The 13,199-nt window shown below is 36.9% G+C and overlaps 2 protein-coding genes across 2 annotated transcripts; both read right to left on the bottom strand.

Annotated features, from left to right (window-relative positions):
- Nucleotides 1–282: 282 nt before the first annotated feature.
- Nucleotides 283–3,498, bottom strand: LOC111405345 (organelle RRM domain-containing protein 6, chloroplastic). Its single transcript, XM_023034173.1, has 4 exons — nt 3,157–3,498; nt 2,484–2,552; nt 2,269–2,375; nt 283–641 (listed from the first exon to the last, which is right to left on the bottom strand). Exons 1-4 carry the CDS (start codon nt 3,374–3,376, stop codon nt 552–554), a joined length of 486 nt encoding a protein of 161 aa, XP_022889941.1. The 5' UTR covers nt 3,377–3,498; the 3' UTR covers nt 283–551.
- A 437-nt stretch (nt 3,499–3,935) lies between these two features.
- On the bottom strand, nt 3,936–10,937 carry LOC111406484 (protein argonaute 1B-like). The gene is made up of 19 exons (XM_023035901.1): nt 10,393–10,937; nt 9,476–10,122; nt 9,159–9,367; nt 8,900–9,049; nt 8,677–8,810; nt 8,267–8,477; nt 7,076–7,190; nt 6,901–6,972; nt 6,589–6,711; nt 6,350–6,515; nt 5,976–6,238; nt 5,735–5,877; nt 5,518–5,580; nt 5,365–5,428; nt 5,144–5,279; nt 4,980–5,053; nt 4,807–4,901; nt 4,706–4,737; nt 3,936–4,291 (listed from the first exon to the last, which is right to left on the bottom strand). The coding sequence occupies exons 1-19, from the start codon at nt 10,406–10,408 to the stop codon at nt 4,107–4,109; spliced, it is 2,898 nt and encodes a 965-aa protein (XP_022891669.1). The 5' UTR covers nt 10,409–10,937; the 3' UTR covers nt 3,936–4,106.
- Nucleotides 10,938–13,199: the final 2,262 nt, after the last annotated feature.

Here is a 13,199-nt window from a genome sequence, read left to right as displayed (position 1 = left end):
AATAAAGGAGAAATTGCAGCCGTGATATCAAGCCTTTTGTTTATTATCAGACTTGACCCAAACCTTTCATCTGTGCTACCCACGATACCAAACCTTTCAAAAACTCGCAGTTGAAATTCAAATGGATGGAAACCGTTAATTTGACTGTTAGTTGACCAAATAATTAACTTTGACTTGAATTTTGACTAATTTTAAAAGGATAAGACGGTTAAGTTTGATAATAAACGAAAGGCTTGATATCTCGGCTGCAATTTTCCCAAAAATAAATCTTGAATCAGTGACTTCTGCAGCAGAAAGTAAAGTTGGTAATGTATTTTTCCCTTTGCATTTTTCACTCCACAAGAAAAAGTGCGTAGACATTTTCTTTAAAGAACCTGCTTCAAGTTCAAACAATGGAAGAGCTTAAGCTCGAAACTTTATCATCCAGTAGGGAGACACTCACGTAACAGCTCTGGTCAAGGGAGTGTCTCGTAGTGTGTTCTTGACCTGCTCTATTAACAATACTGGATCAACTTCATGGCTAGTGAGCGGAAAAAACCGAATCCACCTCTTCAATACTGCTTCGGTTCCTCTTTGAGTCCTCGTCGAAGCTCAGATCTTGGTTTTGCAACTTCGACAAAAATTACCCGGCCATCCAGAAACTACAAATCATGCAGTATTGTGTCAGCAAATCACATTATAAACAATAATATGGATTTATGGTATGAAAACGTTATAGTGAACACCAAATTCCATAGCACTGAAGTGAGTTTAAGAAGCAAAGTGTAATTGCATCTTTAGAGTAGAATACAAAACATAGATATCAAACAATTTGAGGTCAACATATCAAAGATGCATGGTATCGTATAAATACACAAGGGAATACAGAATGTACTTCAACTAAGCCCCTATTTGACAACCATTATTTTTAAACTCTTTTTTTCACATACTCATTTTCAACCATTAACAGGGGGTAAGTGTGAATCGGATGTAATTTGTTTCATCAGCAAATGCATCTATCGCAATAAAAGATGGGAACCAATAGAATTTGAGTTATGAGTCTCATGCAAGCCAAGATCACTACCAATATTAAGTGCTTGTTCAAGAGAGCTGCACGAGCTGCTATAAAGTTGAGGTCAAAATCAATAATTAATTTTAACCACACACTTCATGAGACTACAACTTTTATCATCCATTTAACCACACATTTAATCAATTTTTATCATAACATGCCAAAACTTTTATCAAAAACTTCGTCAAACAACCTCGAAAGATGAAAAGGCCTAGCTCAAAAGTAGCTTGATATACACGGAAACTTGAGAGATCAACCGAATCAGCAAACCAAAGCTTGACCACTCCCCTATTGTGAAATGAATGAAAATATAGAATGAGACATAACCCTTTTTCAGCCTCAACTAATTCATCTTATGTTATCAATAATATATGAAGAGGCATATGGGTAAAAATCACATCTTTCTGATGATGCTATTATGAACCGATGAGCCATGGCATTCCTTTTTGGATTCTAGTTTTTGGGGCAAAACAGTCTAAATATTTCTCTCTTGAGTACCATCTGAGTATCATAATAGCTCATAAACTGCACAATTTCCAAGTTACACCTGAGCTGTATGCTTTCAGTTCTCTAGACAAAAGTCACTTCTCTTTAGGTTCTACTTCTTTCTATTATTAATTGTCTATAAGTGTAACACTTTCTAATGCTACGATCCCAGATTTGGTTTAAGAAAATAATACTCCACAGGATCATAAATTTTGTACATATTTCTAATTGTGTCTTCCACTCCACAAATTTGGAGTTCAGGGAGATTGAAGTGTGATATTCAAACTACTCCCAGCTACCCATTTTCAAATGGTTCCATAATTCCATTCGGGTCAGCCCACACAAGCACCTGTACCCATTCCAACACTAAATTTGAAGAATATTTACGTCCTCTGGAACGATGAGTATCTTGAAAAATATTAACACTTTTCTCACTACATTGGCCTTCTGTATGTAAAAGATACAAACCAAGTTTTACATTGTTCTCATGCTAGCAAGACTAGCATGAATCATGACTTTGGAGGCAAACACAAACCCATAAGTGCAGGAAACCATTTCTAATATCTAAGGTGAACAATTGCATTACTCTAACAGTCGCCGTAGGCATCATAAAACTCGAGAAAAACACTTTGCATCTATTGGTCTATGTATAACTAAACATTTCATCGAACTCCACATGATTGAATTTAATATTACTTTATAATGAAAGCACACACGAAAGAACTGCTCACCTTCCCATGCATTCCTTCAATGGCTTTCTTAGATTCCTCCTCCGTTGCATATCGCAAGAAAGCAAAACCTCTTGGTCTGTTCGCGATTTTATCCATCACCAGATTTACTAGGAACAAATAACACAACCGTTCCATAAAAGAGAGAGGCAATATTCACCAATAGGGCTTGAAATAAATAACTGATCAACACTTAAAGTTAAAGCTATTTTTCTCACCTTCTACAAGCTCGCCGAAGTTCTTGAAGGCATTCCTTAAACTCTCCTCTGTAGTCCGAAAAGAAAGCCCTGCAGAGATGGCAATATTTTGTGACATAACCTTGTTGTAGAACAATGTGAAGAATTAGGCCTCATATATGAACAAGAGATGATGCACGAGCCATAATCATCAAACATGCAAGACCACTTACACAATATGCAATACTAAATGCATGTGGTATCATCTACTGAACATGACCAAACAATACAATCAACATAGCACTTTATCCTTCAAAGATTGTATCTTATCCCCCAAAACTGCTCTTTTCTCTGCTAATGGCATTATTTACTACAAACAGACAAAGATCTTGAGCAAATGACAAGGCAAATAAGAATAAATTAAACCAAGAATGCAGAATCTTCAAATTTGGGGTGAAAAAAAAAATAAACATTCTGAGAACGTAATAAGTTAAAATTTGTTCCACCAGTAAAGACTTTACAAACAAACTTGAATAATATTTGTTCAAGAAAATACAATAAAATTCAAAATATTACTACTCAAAAAGGGTTCTCCATTGGTTACAGCATGAAATGGATTGAATTATTCTTTAATAAAACAAATAAATGATGCAATCAAGATTCCCCAATAATAAAATAAATAACAAAAAGTGAATTATTAGAACGCAGAGCTAACCACTGATGAAGAGCTTGGTGGATGGAATGAAACGGGTCCTCGGTGTAGAAGAAGAAGAAGATGGTGGGAGGCATGACACAACGCATAGACTACGTATTAGGGATCGAAGTGAGGGATGAAACTGTCTTTTTACTCCGAGCAGCGTTCTGCTAATTGGTGGTTGCGGTGGGGCAAGAAAGAGGTGTGGAAGATGATGATTTGTAACAGCTGTGGTGAGCATTTTCTTCTTACTGCAGGCCCGCAACGGCGGGGAACGGCGGCGTTGGTGAGGATAGGGAGAGAGAGTAATGAATTATTATCCTAATCCCTTCAAGTTTGAGGAAATGTCCTAGTCCTACCATTTGGATTAAGTCAAACGACCACATTTATTGACACTTAACTCACATTCGAGACATGGATTTCGCGCAAATAAAATAATACCGACATCATGTGAGTGTGTTGTTTCAATCAATATATCAAACTTGTGATAGTGTAAGATAATTCATATCACTTTGGCCTTGGCCCTTTTCAAACACTTTGAAAACTGTGATTTTAAAAATTGTGGTAATATTTATATGGATAAATGAAATTACTTAAAACTGAGTTCCTAATACTTAGTGCACATAATTTAGTATAATTAACGTGCGAGAAAAAAGTCTACTAATCTTCGTAATTTGATTTTTTCAATATAAATGGGATTAATCGTACAAATTATTTATTATTGTAATAAAAAATATATTATTAATTACTATTCTTACTGTAATTAATAGAAAATTCAAAAATTTTATGTCAATACTCAATAATGAAAAGGATTATGTGTTTCAAATGCCCACAAATTTAAAAGCACCAATCTTCAAGTCATCACAGAGTTTTAAACCACAGTAATGAAGTTCGAGTTTAGATTCTCAGAGAGACAATAATCAACTTAGTAATTATTCAATTCTGCCTTCCACCGTTTCTTGAAGACAACTCTAACAATAAAACATTACTCTCTTCACGTTCTCCTTGAGCTGGGGCAGAGGTCTCACAGCAGCATTGGCTGCTGCAACCTTCGCATTCCTAGCACCACCAGTCATTGACCCACTGTCGGACGTATCAGGCTCCATGTAGAAACGAGCACGAAATGCAGCCAGATGTGCGTAGTATACAGGTGGTAGTGCCGGAAAATATAAACATTTGTTAACAGCATATAAATTTTTCTAAGTAGCCTTGTCAAGTACAGAAGGAAAATTCTTCGGTCTGTAACAAATTATCTGACTAGCAAGTTGGTTCTCCACCTCTCATTTTTGTTGCACATACAGTCCCCAAAACAACTGAAACTGTCCAAAACATGATATGTGGCACATCATATTTCTTGGCACCAACTCAATCCAAGTTGATAAACAGAATCTTCATGAAGTAGGACGTGAGCGGGTCACTTAAGAGGAGATTTGGATATTTTTGGCATTGGAGACTGATGGTGGAACTGTAATGTAAGGTTGAAGACCAACTTGCAATTTGGGCAATAAACTGGGAACGAAAGTGCAGTTCTCTCAGAAAAAACATGAAATCATATAAAAAAGAATCGTACCAACGGAAACAGAGCGGGTGCACCTCACATACCTGCAGTTGAAATGAAACTGATTAGAAATTTATTTTACCTAAAAAAATCAATATGCATCAGGCACTTACGTGTAGCATAGGTTATTTGTGAGGGACTGGAGGGCGTCAGCTGTGAACTTATTTTCATCCCACAGCACATGATAATGTGCTGGCCGGCTGGTACCCTGGAAGATTGAATTTCAGTAAGCGATACGATAATGATATTGTATCAAAGCATAAACTAAATGGAAGTGAAGCTCTACCTTCACCCCAGCATGGCTGCAGAGGTAGAAATCAAACTCAGTAGGATGGCATATCTTTGAATCTACGACGGTACCTGAAAATATTCGTATTTAAGGTGAATCGTGTTGTATAATAATATCAAATGCAAAACACTAAACCTGAGTGACTCAATTAAACTCCATACCAGGCAGTATATTTCCACTTTTGTCGACAGCATGTCTGTCATTATGGTTACTGGCAAACAACCTTGTATGATGACGTTTCTGAACCACAACAAATGTAACCGGGGGTTGATAGTTTGGTTCCAAAGATGCACAAGCCTGAATTAGATTAAACAAGGAGCAATTAAAATATAGGAATTAGATGCCTGTTTCATGGAACTCCGCGAATCTAAAGAGGGAGTACCTTACGGATGGCATCAAGTTCATAAAGCAGAACTTGATAGAACTGCCCTTCACTAACACCATCCCTGTAGACAGCCACATATAGTGAGGTTACAAATGACGGAAAGAGTGGTAACCAAAATGACAGAATAATTTCACTGATAAATGACAATACCTATAGAAAATAATCCGCTGTGGCTTCTGTCCAGTTGCTCTATGGAAAGAAATGAGCAGTTCCCTAAATTGTAGAACCACAAAAACATGTCTATTAACCATGTAATTATAATCCAAATAAGCATAAATGATAAATCAACTATTTCTCTCATATACATGAGTGGGAAGGGTGGAGTAAAAGAATTTCCATTGGTAGGTGGAAGTGTTAGATGTCATACTTGATCATGCCACCTGTCACAGTTCCTCTAACAGGGTCTTGCCAGGTTTTATACAAATCTTGGATAAGCTCTTGCCTATGAGCTTGAGCACAAACCAACCCAGCATATTTTGTGACCTCTGGCCAGTCCTGGGAAGCAACAACCTGAAATGAAATTCTAGTAACATTAAGTTGACCTCAACAGAAAGATGAAACCAAATATATGGAAGAAGCATCTTATAGCTCTCAAGAGAGAATCTTACGGCAGCAATGGATGGGCTAGAATCCTCGCCAGGTTGGGGATGTGTAACATCAGCACCAAAAATAATTGTAGGTCGGTCACTGACAAGAGGGATACGCCTAGTGAGTGCGTCGACCAGCACAGTGTTTCTCCCTCCAGCCTTCACATTTATCTTCAGTGCTACATTTGCAAGATACTGTTGTTTGTTCGCCTTGTACACATTCTTTTGCAGACAGCACTGTGAGACAATACCAAGGTCTGTCTCACATATTCTTTTCAGATTACCTGTACAAAATCAAATGTGCATTTTATTACAAAATCAAACAAATATCAAATTCGTGCACGGTGCCTAAAAATAGAGGAGGACTGTTGTTTTGATTATCACAAGTTTCTTACCATAAAGGGGGCCGTTATTGTCTGGTAATATAACAATTAGCAAGTCAAGCTCCTTCCCATGATGCTGCAGCTTTGCCATGACATCGTGAAATCTAGCTTTTAAGACTCTTTCCACCTGATCTGGCCGCCCGGTAAAAACTGGTAGAATAGGTTCAGGGTTGAAGGCCTGTGAGAAAATACAAAAATCAGAATTCACATATTACAGTATAAAGAAGAGTTAAAAATCCAAATGCCTTTACCATGCCAGAAGTAATACACATTTGAGCAAGGTCATGACAAAAGCTTTGTGCCATATTGTCACGCACATTGCGGGCAAAGTTAATGCAGATCCAACTGTTGACAGTGCCTCCATTAATCATCCTCTGCAAGATCAAATATGATTATAAAAATAAAAATAAAAATAAAAATGCAACTTGAACAACATTGCAAGGTGAAAGCTATGCTGTTTGGAGCAATAAGCAAAATAAACATAAGAAGATAACAATGCATGAAGTTCTGGTTCATTTTAGCTTAGATGGCAGAATAAATTAGAACTTTAAAATTGAAATTACTCTGTTCATCATGTTCCACTGCCCAACTTGTGGCAAACAGTCCCTGTCTCGACTAGAATCATGATATTTAAGCTGTAAAAACAACACCAAACTTGTGAAACAATTTACCATCAAAATGACCAAGAAAATTTACGTCAACATATATACAGCAAGAGAAATGATCAAAGTAAAGTACCCGGGGAGCAGGCAGAATGCGAGCCTCAACTTGAGCCAGTTTTTGACTAATTTCAATTCCGAACTCTTTCGCATAAGGGTCCTCTGAGTAAGCATTATGATGCACAGTCTGATGAAAAAGGTGTCAAAGCACTTTAAGCACTCTCTCAGCGTAAAAATGCATCGTTCAGATACCAAAAGTGACAATTTGCGTTAAAAAAAAAATGAAGAATTTATATTATAAAATTCGCACACTCCCCAAAAATAATTCTTGATACTGATGCTTCACTCTTTCAAATGAGAGATTAATAAAATAATGATGCATCAAGCAAAATTATAGTGTTATAGTACTTGCACTCAATGAATTAGTATACACTGTATCCATTAACAGTTAACAGGGAACTATAAATATCAAGCAGTATCGAATATGATGTAAGGAAAATGTCTACATGACCTTCATCCTTTTCCCCATCAGTTCATATAATGCCTCATGAAGCCCTATAAATAAAATAAAATATCGCAAAAGCATCCCTTGGATCAAACCACAATAACCACAGCGATGAAGGTTGTAATTTTTGTAAGTATTATGCCCTAGGTCCAATCGACTTTGGACATAAATACTTTTATATATAATTAATGCAATTAAATGGCAGATCTATTATTTAATTAATAGACAATTAAATAAATAATAGAGTCCGTAGATTCAAATATTTTAATTTGTTAATCACAAGGAGTTGTGATTGTGAGATACAAATTACATCTGATTGAATCTTAAATCATCCGTGGTCGTAAGTAATAACGAGATACGGATATCGTTATTACGGATAGACCATCACGTGTGGCATTTCTTACTTGTGAAGTAAGTAGCTGATCTCACAAGTTAAAGTGTGGTAACACTTAAATGAACAGGTGGATATTTGTTATAGAACAAAACATTGGAGACCCGTCGAGAGATTCCACATGGATAACTATCTGAGTGTCGGTGGTTAATCTCTAACGTTCGGTAGTGAAATTGGTCCTTTGACTTGAGGTCGTCATGGTACCTTATATGAGGACAGTCATACTTTGGCGGTGTTGGATGTTGCTCTGAAAAGGGCCGCTAATACGTCAAACCAGTAGCATAAGATCAGTGTTCTGAAAAGAGGCTTGTCCTTGAGATGCACCTAGTGCCAAACTAGGAATCTCAATTTCAAAACCTCCCTACCATGACAACTAAAACGTGCAGTGACCAAGCTCGGTAAATAAGAAGAAATGAAGCATGCAACCAAAACGCACTGTGAAAAAGTAATAAAGAGAGGAGATGCAGTATCTAACCTTTACTCGATCAGCATCGGACAGTGGTTTAGCCGAAACATCCCTATTCAAAAGCTGTGCGACAAAATCAATCACTGGGAGTGGCTCAATGAAAGCACTAGATGACATATCTGCTCAGTGACACAACATTGTACAGCAGAAGAAAGATATAGTTTTTAGAAAAGATGAAGGCAAATTTCATTATAAAAATAAAAACTACTTCCCCCATGAGTAAGCAAACTAGAGATAAAGTTCAAAGGTAAAAAGAGGATCTAATTAGTAGAAAGGAAATGCAATTTAAAATTCAAATAAATGGCAAGACTTGCTCACCAATGTTCAGGGACAACCCCATCTGAGTTGGGCGAATACTTTGGTAGAAACCACGCCAACTTTCCAGCCCTTCACCCAAATGCTCCTTTCTTCCTAAATGAGGGGAATAGAATGAGCGGCTAGCTGAATAAAACCTGCACTTAACAAAGACAAATCAAATCAAATGAACGGCAAGAAAATTTGATAGCAGAAATAATAAGTAACACAAGGCCGATATACCTACCGGGTAGTTGGCAATTGGCGGAGAACAATGTCCAAAACCTTAAGAGTTTCTTGTGGCACATCAGCGAGCCTTCCCTGCAAAAACATCCCTAAATGATGCAAGTCAGCACGTGCAGCAAATTTGATCACGACCTTGAACTCCCTCTGGCGCCTTCATCAATAGATAAACCAGAAATCAATGGCTAAAAACTTGTTACAGGATAAAATTATTGCGCAAACCAGGGTAGACAACAAACATTGAAGAGAATTAGGAATGATACCTAGTGCTGGCTGGTCCATCTTCTTCATCAATAAGGATGATCTTGAACTCTCTTGAGACAAAAGGGAGAGGCCCAGCAGTGTAAAGACTCTTTCTTCCATCATAAGCAGGAAGCCTCTGTCCTAAATGCGATTCCCGGTAAAGCTTCACCAATTGCTGTATCACAGCACGATTAACGTCGCGGACTGAGATCTCAGGGGTAATTGATACCTAATACCGGTAAGCTAAAAAAAGATTAGCAATCAAATTATACAAGAAAAAACAACCCAGTGCCTAAAAAGAAACAAATTAAATTAGAGATGGCAAGGAAGAACTCACATCATAATGATGGAAGTCCTTCTCAGGCAACTCGGCAAAAAAGTGATTAGCCTTCACAAAACACTTGGTACCATAGCTACCCTTGCCAGGCCGTAGAGGAAATCTCATTGATTTGCTCGATGCAGGTTGCATTGCATCGCAAGGAGATGCTCCTAGCTGGATAACTTGCTGCTGGATATGTTGGGTCTCTTGTGAAGATGTTACCTCAGGTGGCCGGGATGAAGAATGAGCCTCAGCATCTGTGTGTGCAGGCCTCTGGTATGGCGATGGATGAGTTGTCACCCCAGCTTGGTATGGGACCTGGGTTGCTTGGTGCAGCTCGGGAGCTGGTGGCCTGAACAGCACGCCAGCAGGAGCCCCATGGCCACCTCCAATGCCACCACGGTGCTGAGGGGGTGCTTGATACTGCTGACCACCCCTCCCTTGCTGATATTCAGAAGGCCCATCATAATACTGTTGCGGAAAGATTCTTCCACCTCTCCCGCCGTGGCCACCATACCCTCCACGCTGTTGACCCCATCCTCTCACTCCACCTTGCTGATGTAGATGTTGGACACGGCCATGTCCTCGTTCAGTCTCCTGGGAGTCAGGGCCCTTGCCTCTACCAGGATGATCAGTTCGCTTCTTCCTCAGCATGGTAACTACTACTGCAAAGAGGAATTAGAAACTGTTTCTACCAAATTCAAGTACAGTTTTAGTACATGAATAATCATAGTCACATAAACTGGAAAAAATAATAAACAACCAGTTCAGGGGCAAAACTATAAAGTGATAAAAATAAAAATAAAAAATGCAACTTCTGGAAAAATGGGCATAACCGAGATAGAAATGGTAGTTCAAATCCAAGCAATGCATTTTTAAATCCCATCCCACAAAAATTAAAATAAGTAAAAGGAGAAAGATAAATGCTATCATACTTTTATCGGTAACCATTTTTAAGTATTCATCCTGCTCAATCAAGTTTCTTCACTGAGAACAATAAACATTATTGATACTCGGCTTCTTATGCATTAGAATCCTGCAGATAATCACACCCTAAAGCAAAAAGGGTTATCACATATAATTTGCCAACTACTCCATTTCTAATACACCAATTTAGAGCGGTTTTCTATAAAAGACAAAATGGCATTGCCAAAACATTTAGTGTCCACTTTCCATGCATTTAAATATCATTATTACAGATGCCATGATAGAAAGTAGCACTTAAGTAGACAGTGGTAAGACTCCTTCAAAATTCATTTAAAAGAAAAAAAAAAAATGAAGTGCCAAAACAATCCAGTTATTCTTCATGAGACATGATCACTAAATCCTAGAAACATCAGAGAACTGAACACATATTCAGCAAATGAAAATTTCTAAAACGCTACAAACACCCTAAAAGCAAACCCCGGAAGCCAAGGCTCTTCGTATAGAAAAGTAAAAGTATGCTTATGTTTTGTATTTTTACATGTAAAGATATCTTCTCATAACATAAACCCAATATTAATCATCAAAATGAACTCATAATAAGTCACTAAAATTCTCAATCCAACAGGATCAAACCAAAAACACGGAGAATTTAACAAACTCAGACACATCATTAACTGCGCATTTTACATCAGACTTTCCGTTTTACCTTGAAACCGCTTTAGGATTTGTCGTCGAACTGCTAAGGAAAAAATCCGAAGCCCACCACCACACCACCTCTTTCCCCAAACACTAACATATCTTCTCATAACATAAACCCAATATTAATCATCAAAATGAACTCATAATAAGTCACTAAAATTCTCAATCCAACAGGATCAAACCAAAAACACGGAGAATTTAACAAACTCAGACACATCATTAACTGCGCATTTTACATCAGACTTTCCGTTTTACCTTGAAACCGCTTTAGGATTTGTCGTCGAACTGCTAAGGAAAAAATCCGAAGCCCACCACCACACCACCTCTTTCCCCAAACACTAACGGACACCTACAAGAGTTGAAGAAAGGGATAATTACAAATAAAAAATGGAAGTGGATAGTTCAGAAAGTGACGTGGTAGTTAATAGAGGCTGCGAAAATGCCATCCACGTGAGTACAGAATACAAACAAAGTTACTGGGTAATTGTTGTCCTTTTGAAACTATCATGTCACAGTTTTTTCTTGAGTTAATTGTTCCAATGGTCACTGAACTTAGGTTAGTATCTTTGATTGGCTATTGAACTTTAAAATATCGAGTTTTGGCCACTAAATTTTGAAAAATATCGACTTTTGATCACTCAACTTAGATCCATATTTTTTATTGGTCACAAAGTTTAAATTATTGAATTTTGATCACTGAACTTAGATGAATTTCTTCAATTGCTCAATGAATAATTTAGATCCATATCTTAGATTGTTCACTGAAATTTAAAATGTCGAGTTTTGATCACTGAACTTTAAAATATGGCGTACGTACACTATCATAACTGTTGAACTTTGAAAAATATCGAGTTTGCAGTGAATAATGTACAATATTTTTCAAAGTTCAATGTCCAAAATTCGACATTTTCGAAGGCATAGACCTAAGTTCAGTGACCAAAACTTGACATTGTTCAAAGTTTAGTAGTAAAAACTCAACATTTTAAATTTCAGTGACCAATCAATGACATGCACCTAAATTCAGTAACCAATAATTATCTCTTTTTTCTTACATAAAATAAAAAGAATAAATCCATTTGTCTAGGGTTAAAAACAAAAGAGAAAAGAGATAGATTAATGGGTCTAAAAATGATTGGATGTTTTTGTTTTATATTTTTTAAACTGTCCAATCATGTGTCGACACCTATCCCATCTAAATTGAAGTTTGGATGTGTAGCGTGATTGAAATAAAAATCAATGTCAAGTATTGCTTTTGAACGTTAAACATAAAAGAATAAGATAAACTTAAATTACGATTAAAAAAATTTCTTGAATTGAGTGAAATTTAATATTATTAAACTCGCAAATGATAAAGTCGATGTGTTAAAATGTAATTTTTATTTGCTTAAATTCATGAGCAGTACTCCATATTTTAAATAAAACATTTAATTGGAAATAACAATAATAAATAAAACACTTGAAATCTTAGCATAGTCAATTTTCACTTATTTTGAAATGTTAATGGGCTAATATAAAACTCTTGAATTTCAATGGAGGCTGAAACATTATTTTAGTAAACTTTGAGGAGTTTAGCGCAATAAATGAAAGCAAGTACAAGGATACAAACGAGGCCCCGTGTTTGTCATATGATTGGACAAGACCAGTCTCGGTGCTGCAGACCAAAAATGCAATAAACAGCCCTCGTTTCTCAGCCAATCGCGAGTTTATATAAATATTTTCTAATCGCTTACTGCCACGTGTAAGACAGGAATTTTTCAGATAATGCACAAAAATAAATAAGGTATCTAGCATCAATAGTCAGAGCGCCAGGCTATATGATCATAATTAATACGTTCAATTAAATAAATTATGTGATATTACATTTAAATGATGATATCATTTAATACTATACAGTAATGACATAGACTAGTATTTTTTTTTTTTTGATATTCAGGTATCTTAGCTTGCACAGATTAAATCCTGGACCCCCAAGACCCTTACCCCTAGAACCTTGGAGGGGGTAAATCGCAGATTATGTCTCAATTGGATCACAGGTTCCTCCCACCGCCTGTACACTTCTGCGCACAAGAGATCCTTCTCCAAAGTGATTGTTCCATACCAAATAAATCTGGTCGCA

This window comes from Olea europaea, chromosome 12 (assembly GCF_002742605.1).
Source record: "Olea europaea var. sylvestris chromosome 12, O_europaea_v1, whole genome shotgun sequence".
In the NCBI taxonomy this organism is placed as follows: Eukaryota; Viridiplantae; Streptophyta; class Magnoliopsida; order Lamiales; family Oleaceae; genus Olea; species Olea europaea.
This window is presented reverse-complemented; position numbering and strand designations above follow the sequence as displayed.

What these genes read in the sequence shown, in the direction of transcription:
- LOC111405345 (XM_023034173.1), bottom strand. Translation starts at nt 3,376, where the DNA reads ATGCTCACCACAGCTGTTACAAATCATCATCTTCCACACCTCTTTCTT. An exon ending in CTTCGGCGAGCTTGTAGAAG is followed by an intron (nt 2,376 to 2,483) that starts GTGAGAAAAATA and finishes ATTTGTTCCTAG; the next exon opens with TAAATCTGGTGATGGATAAA. An exon ending in TTGAAGGAATGCATGGGAAG is followed by an intron (nt 642 to 2,268) that starts GTGAGCAGTTCT and finishes CATGATTTGTAG; the next exon opens with TTTCTGGATGGCCGGGTAAT.
- LOC111406484 (XM_023035901.1), bottom strand. An exon ending in CTTGGTCACTGCACGTTTTA is followed by an intron (nt 7,191 to 8,266) that starts GTTGTCATGGTA and finishes TTGACACCTTTT; the next exon opens with TCATCAGACTGTGCATCATA. An exon ending in CTAGCCCATCCATTGCTGCC is followed by an intron (nt 5,878 to 5,975) that starts GTAAGATTCTCT and finishes ATTTCATTTCAG; the next exon opens with GTTGTTGCTTCCCAGGACTG.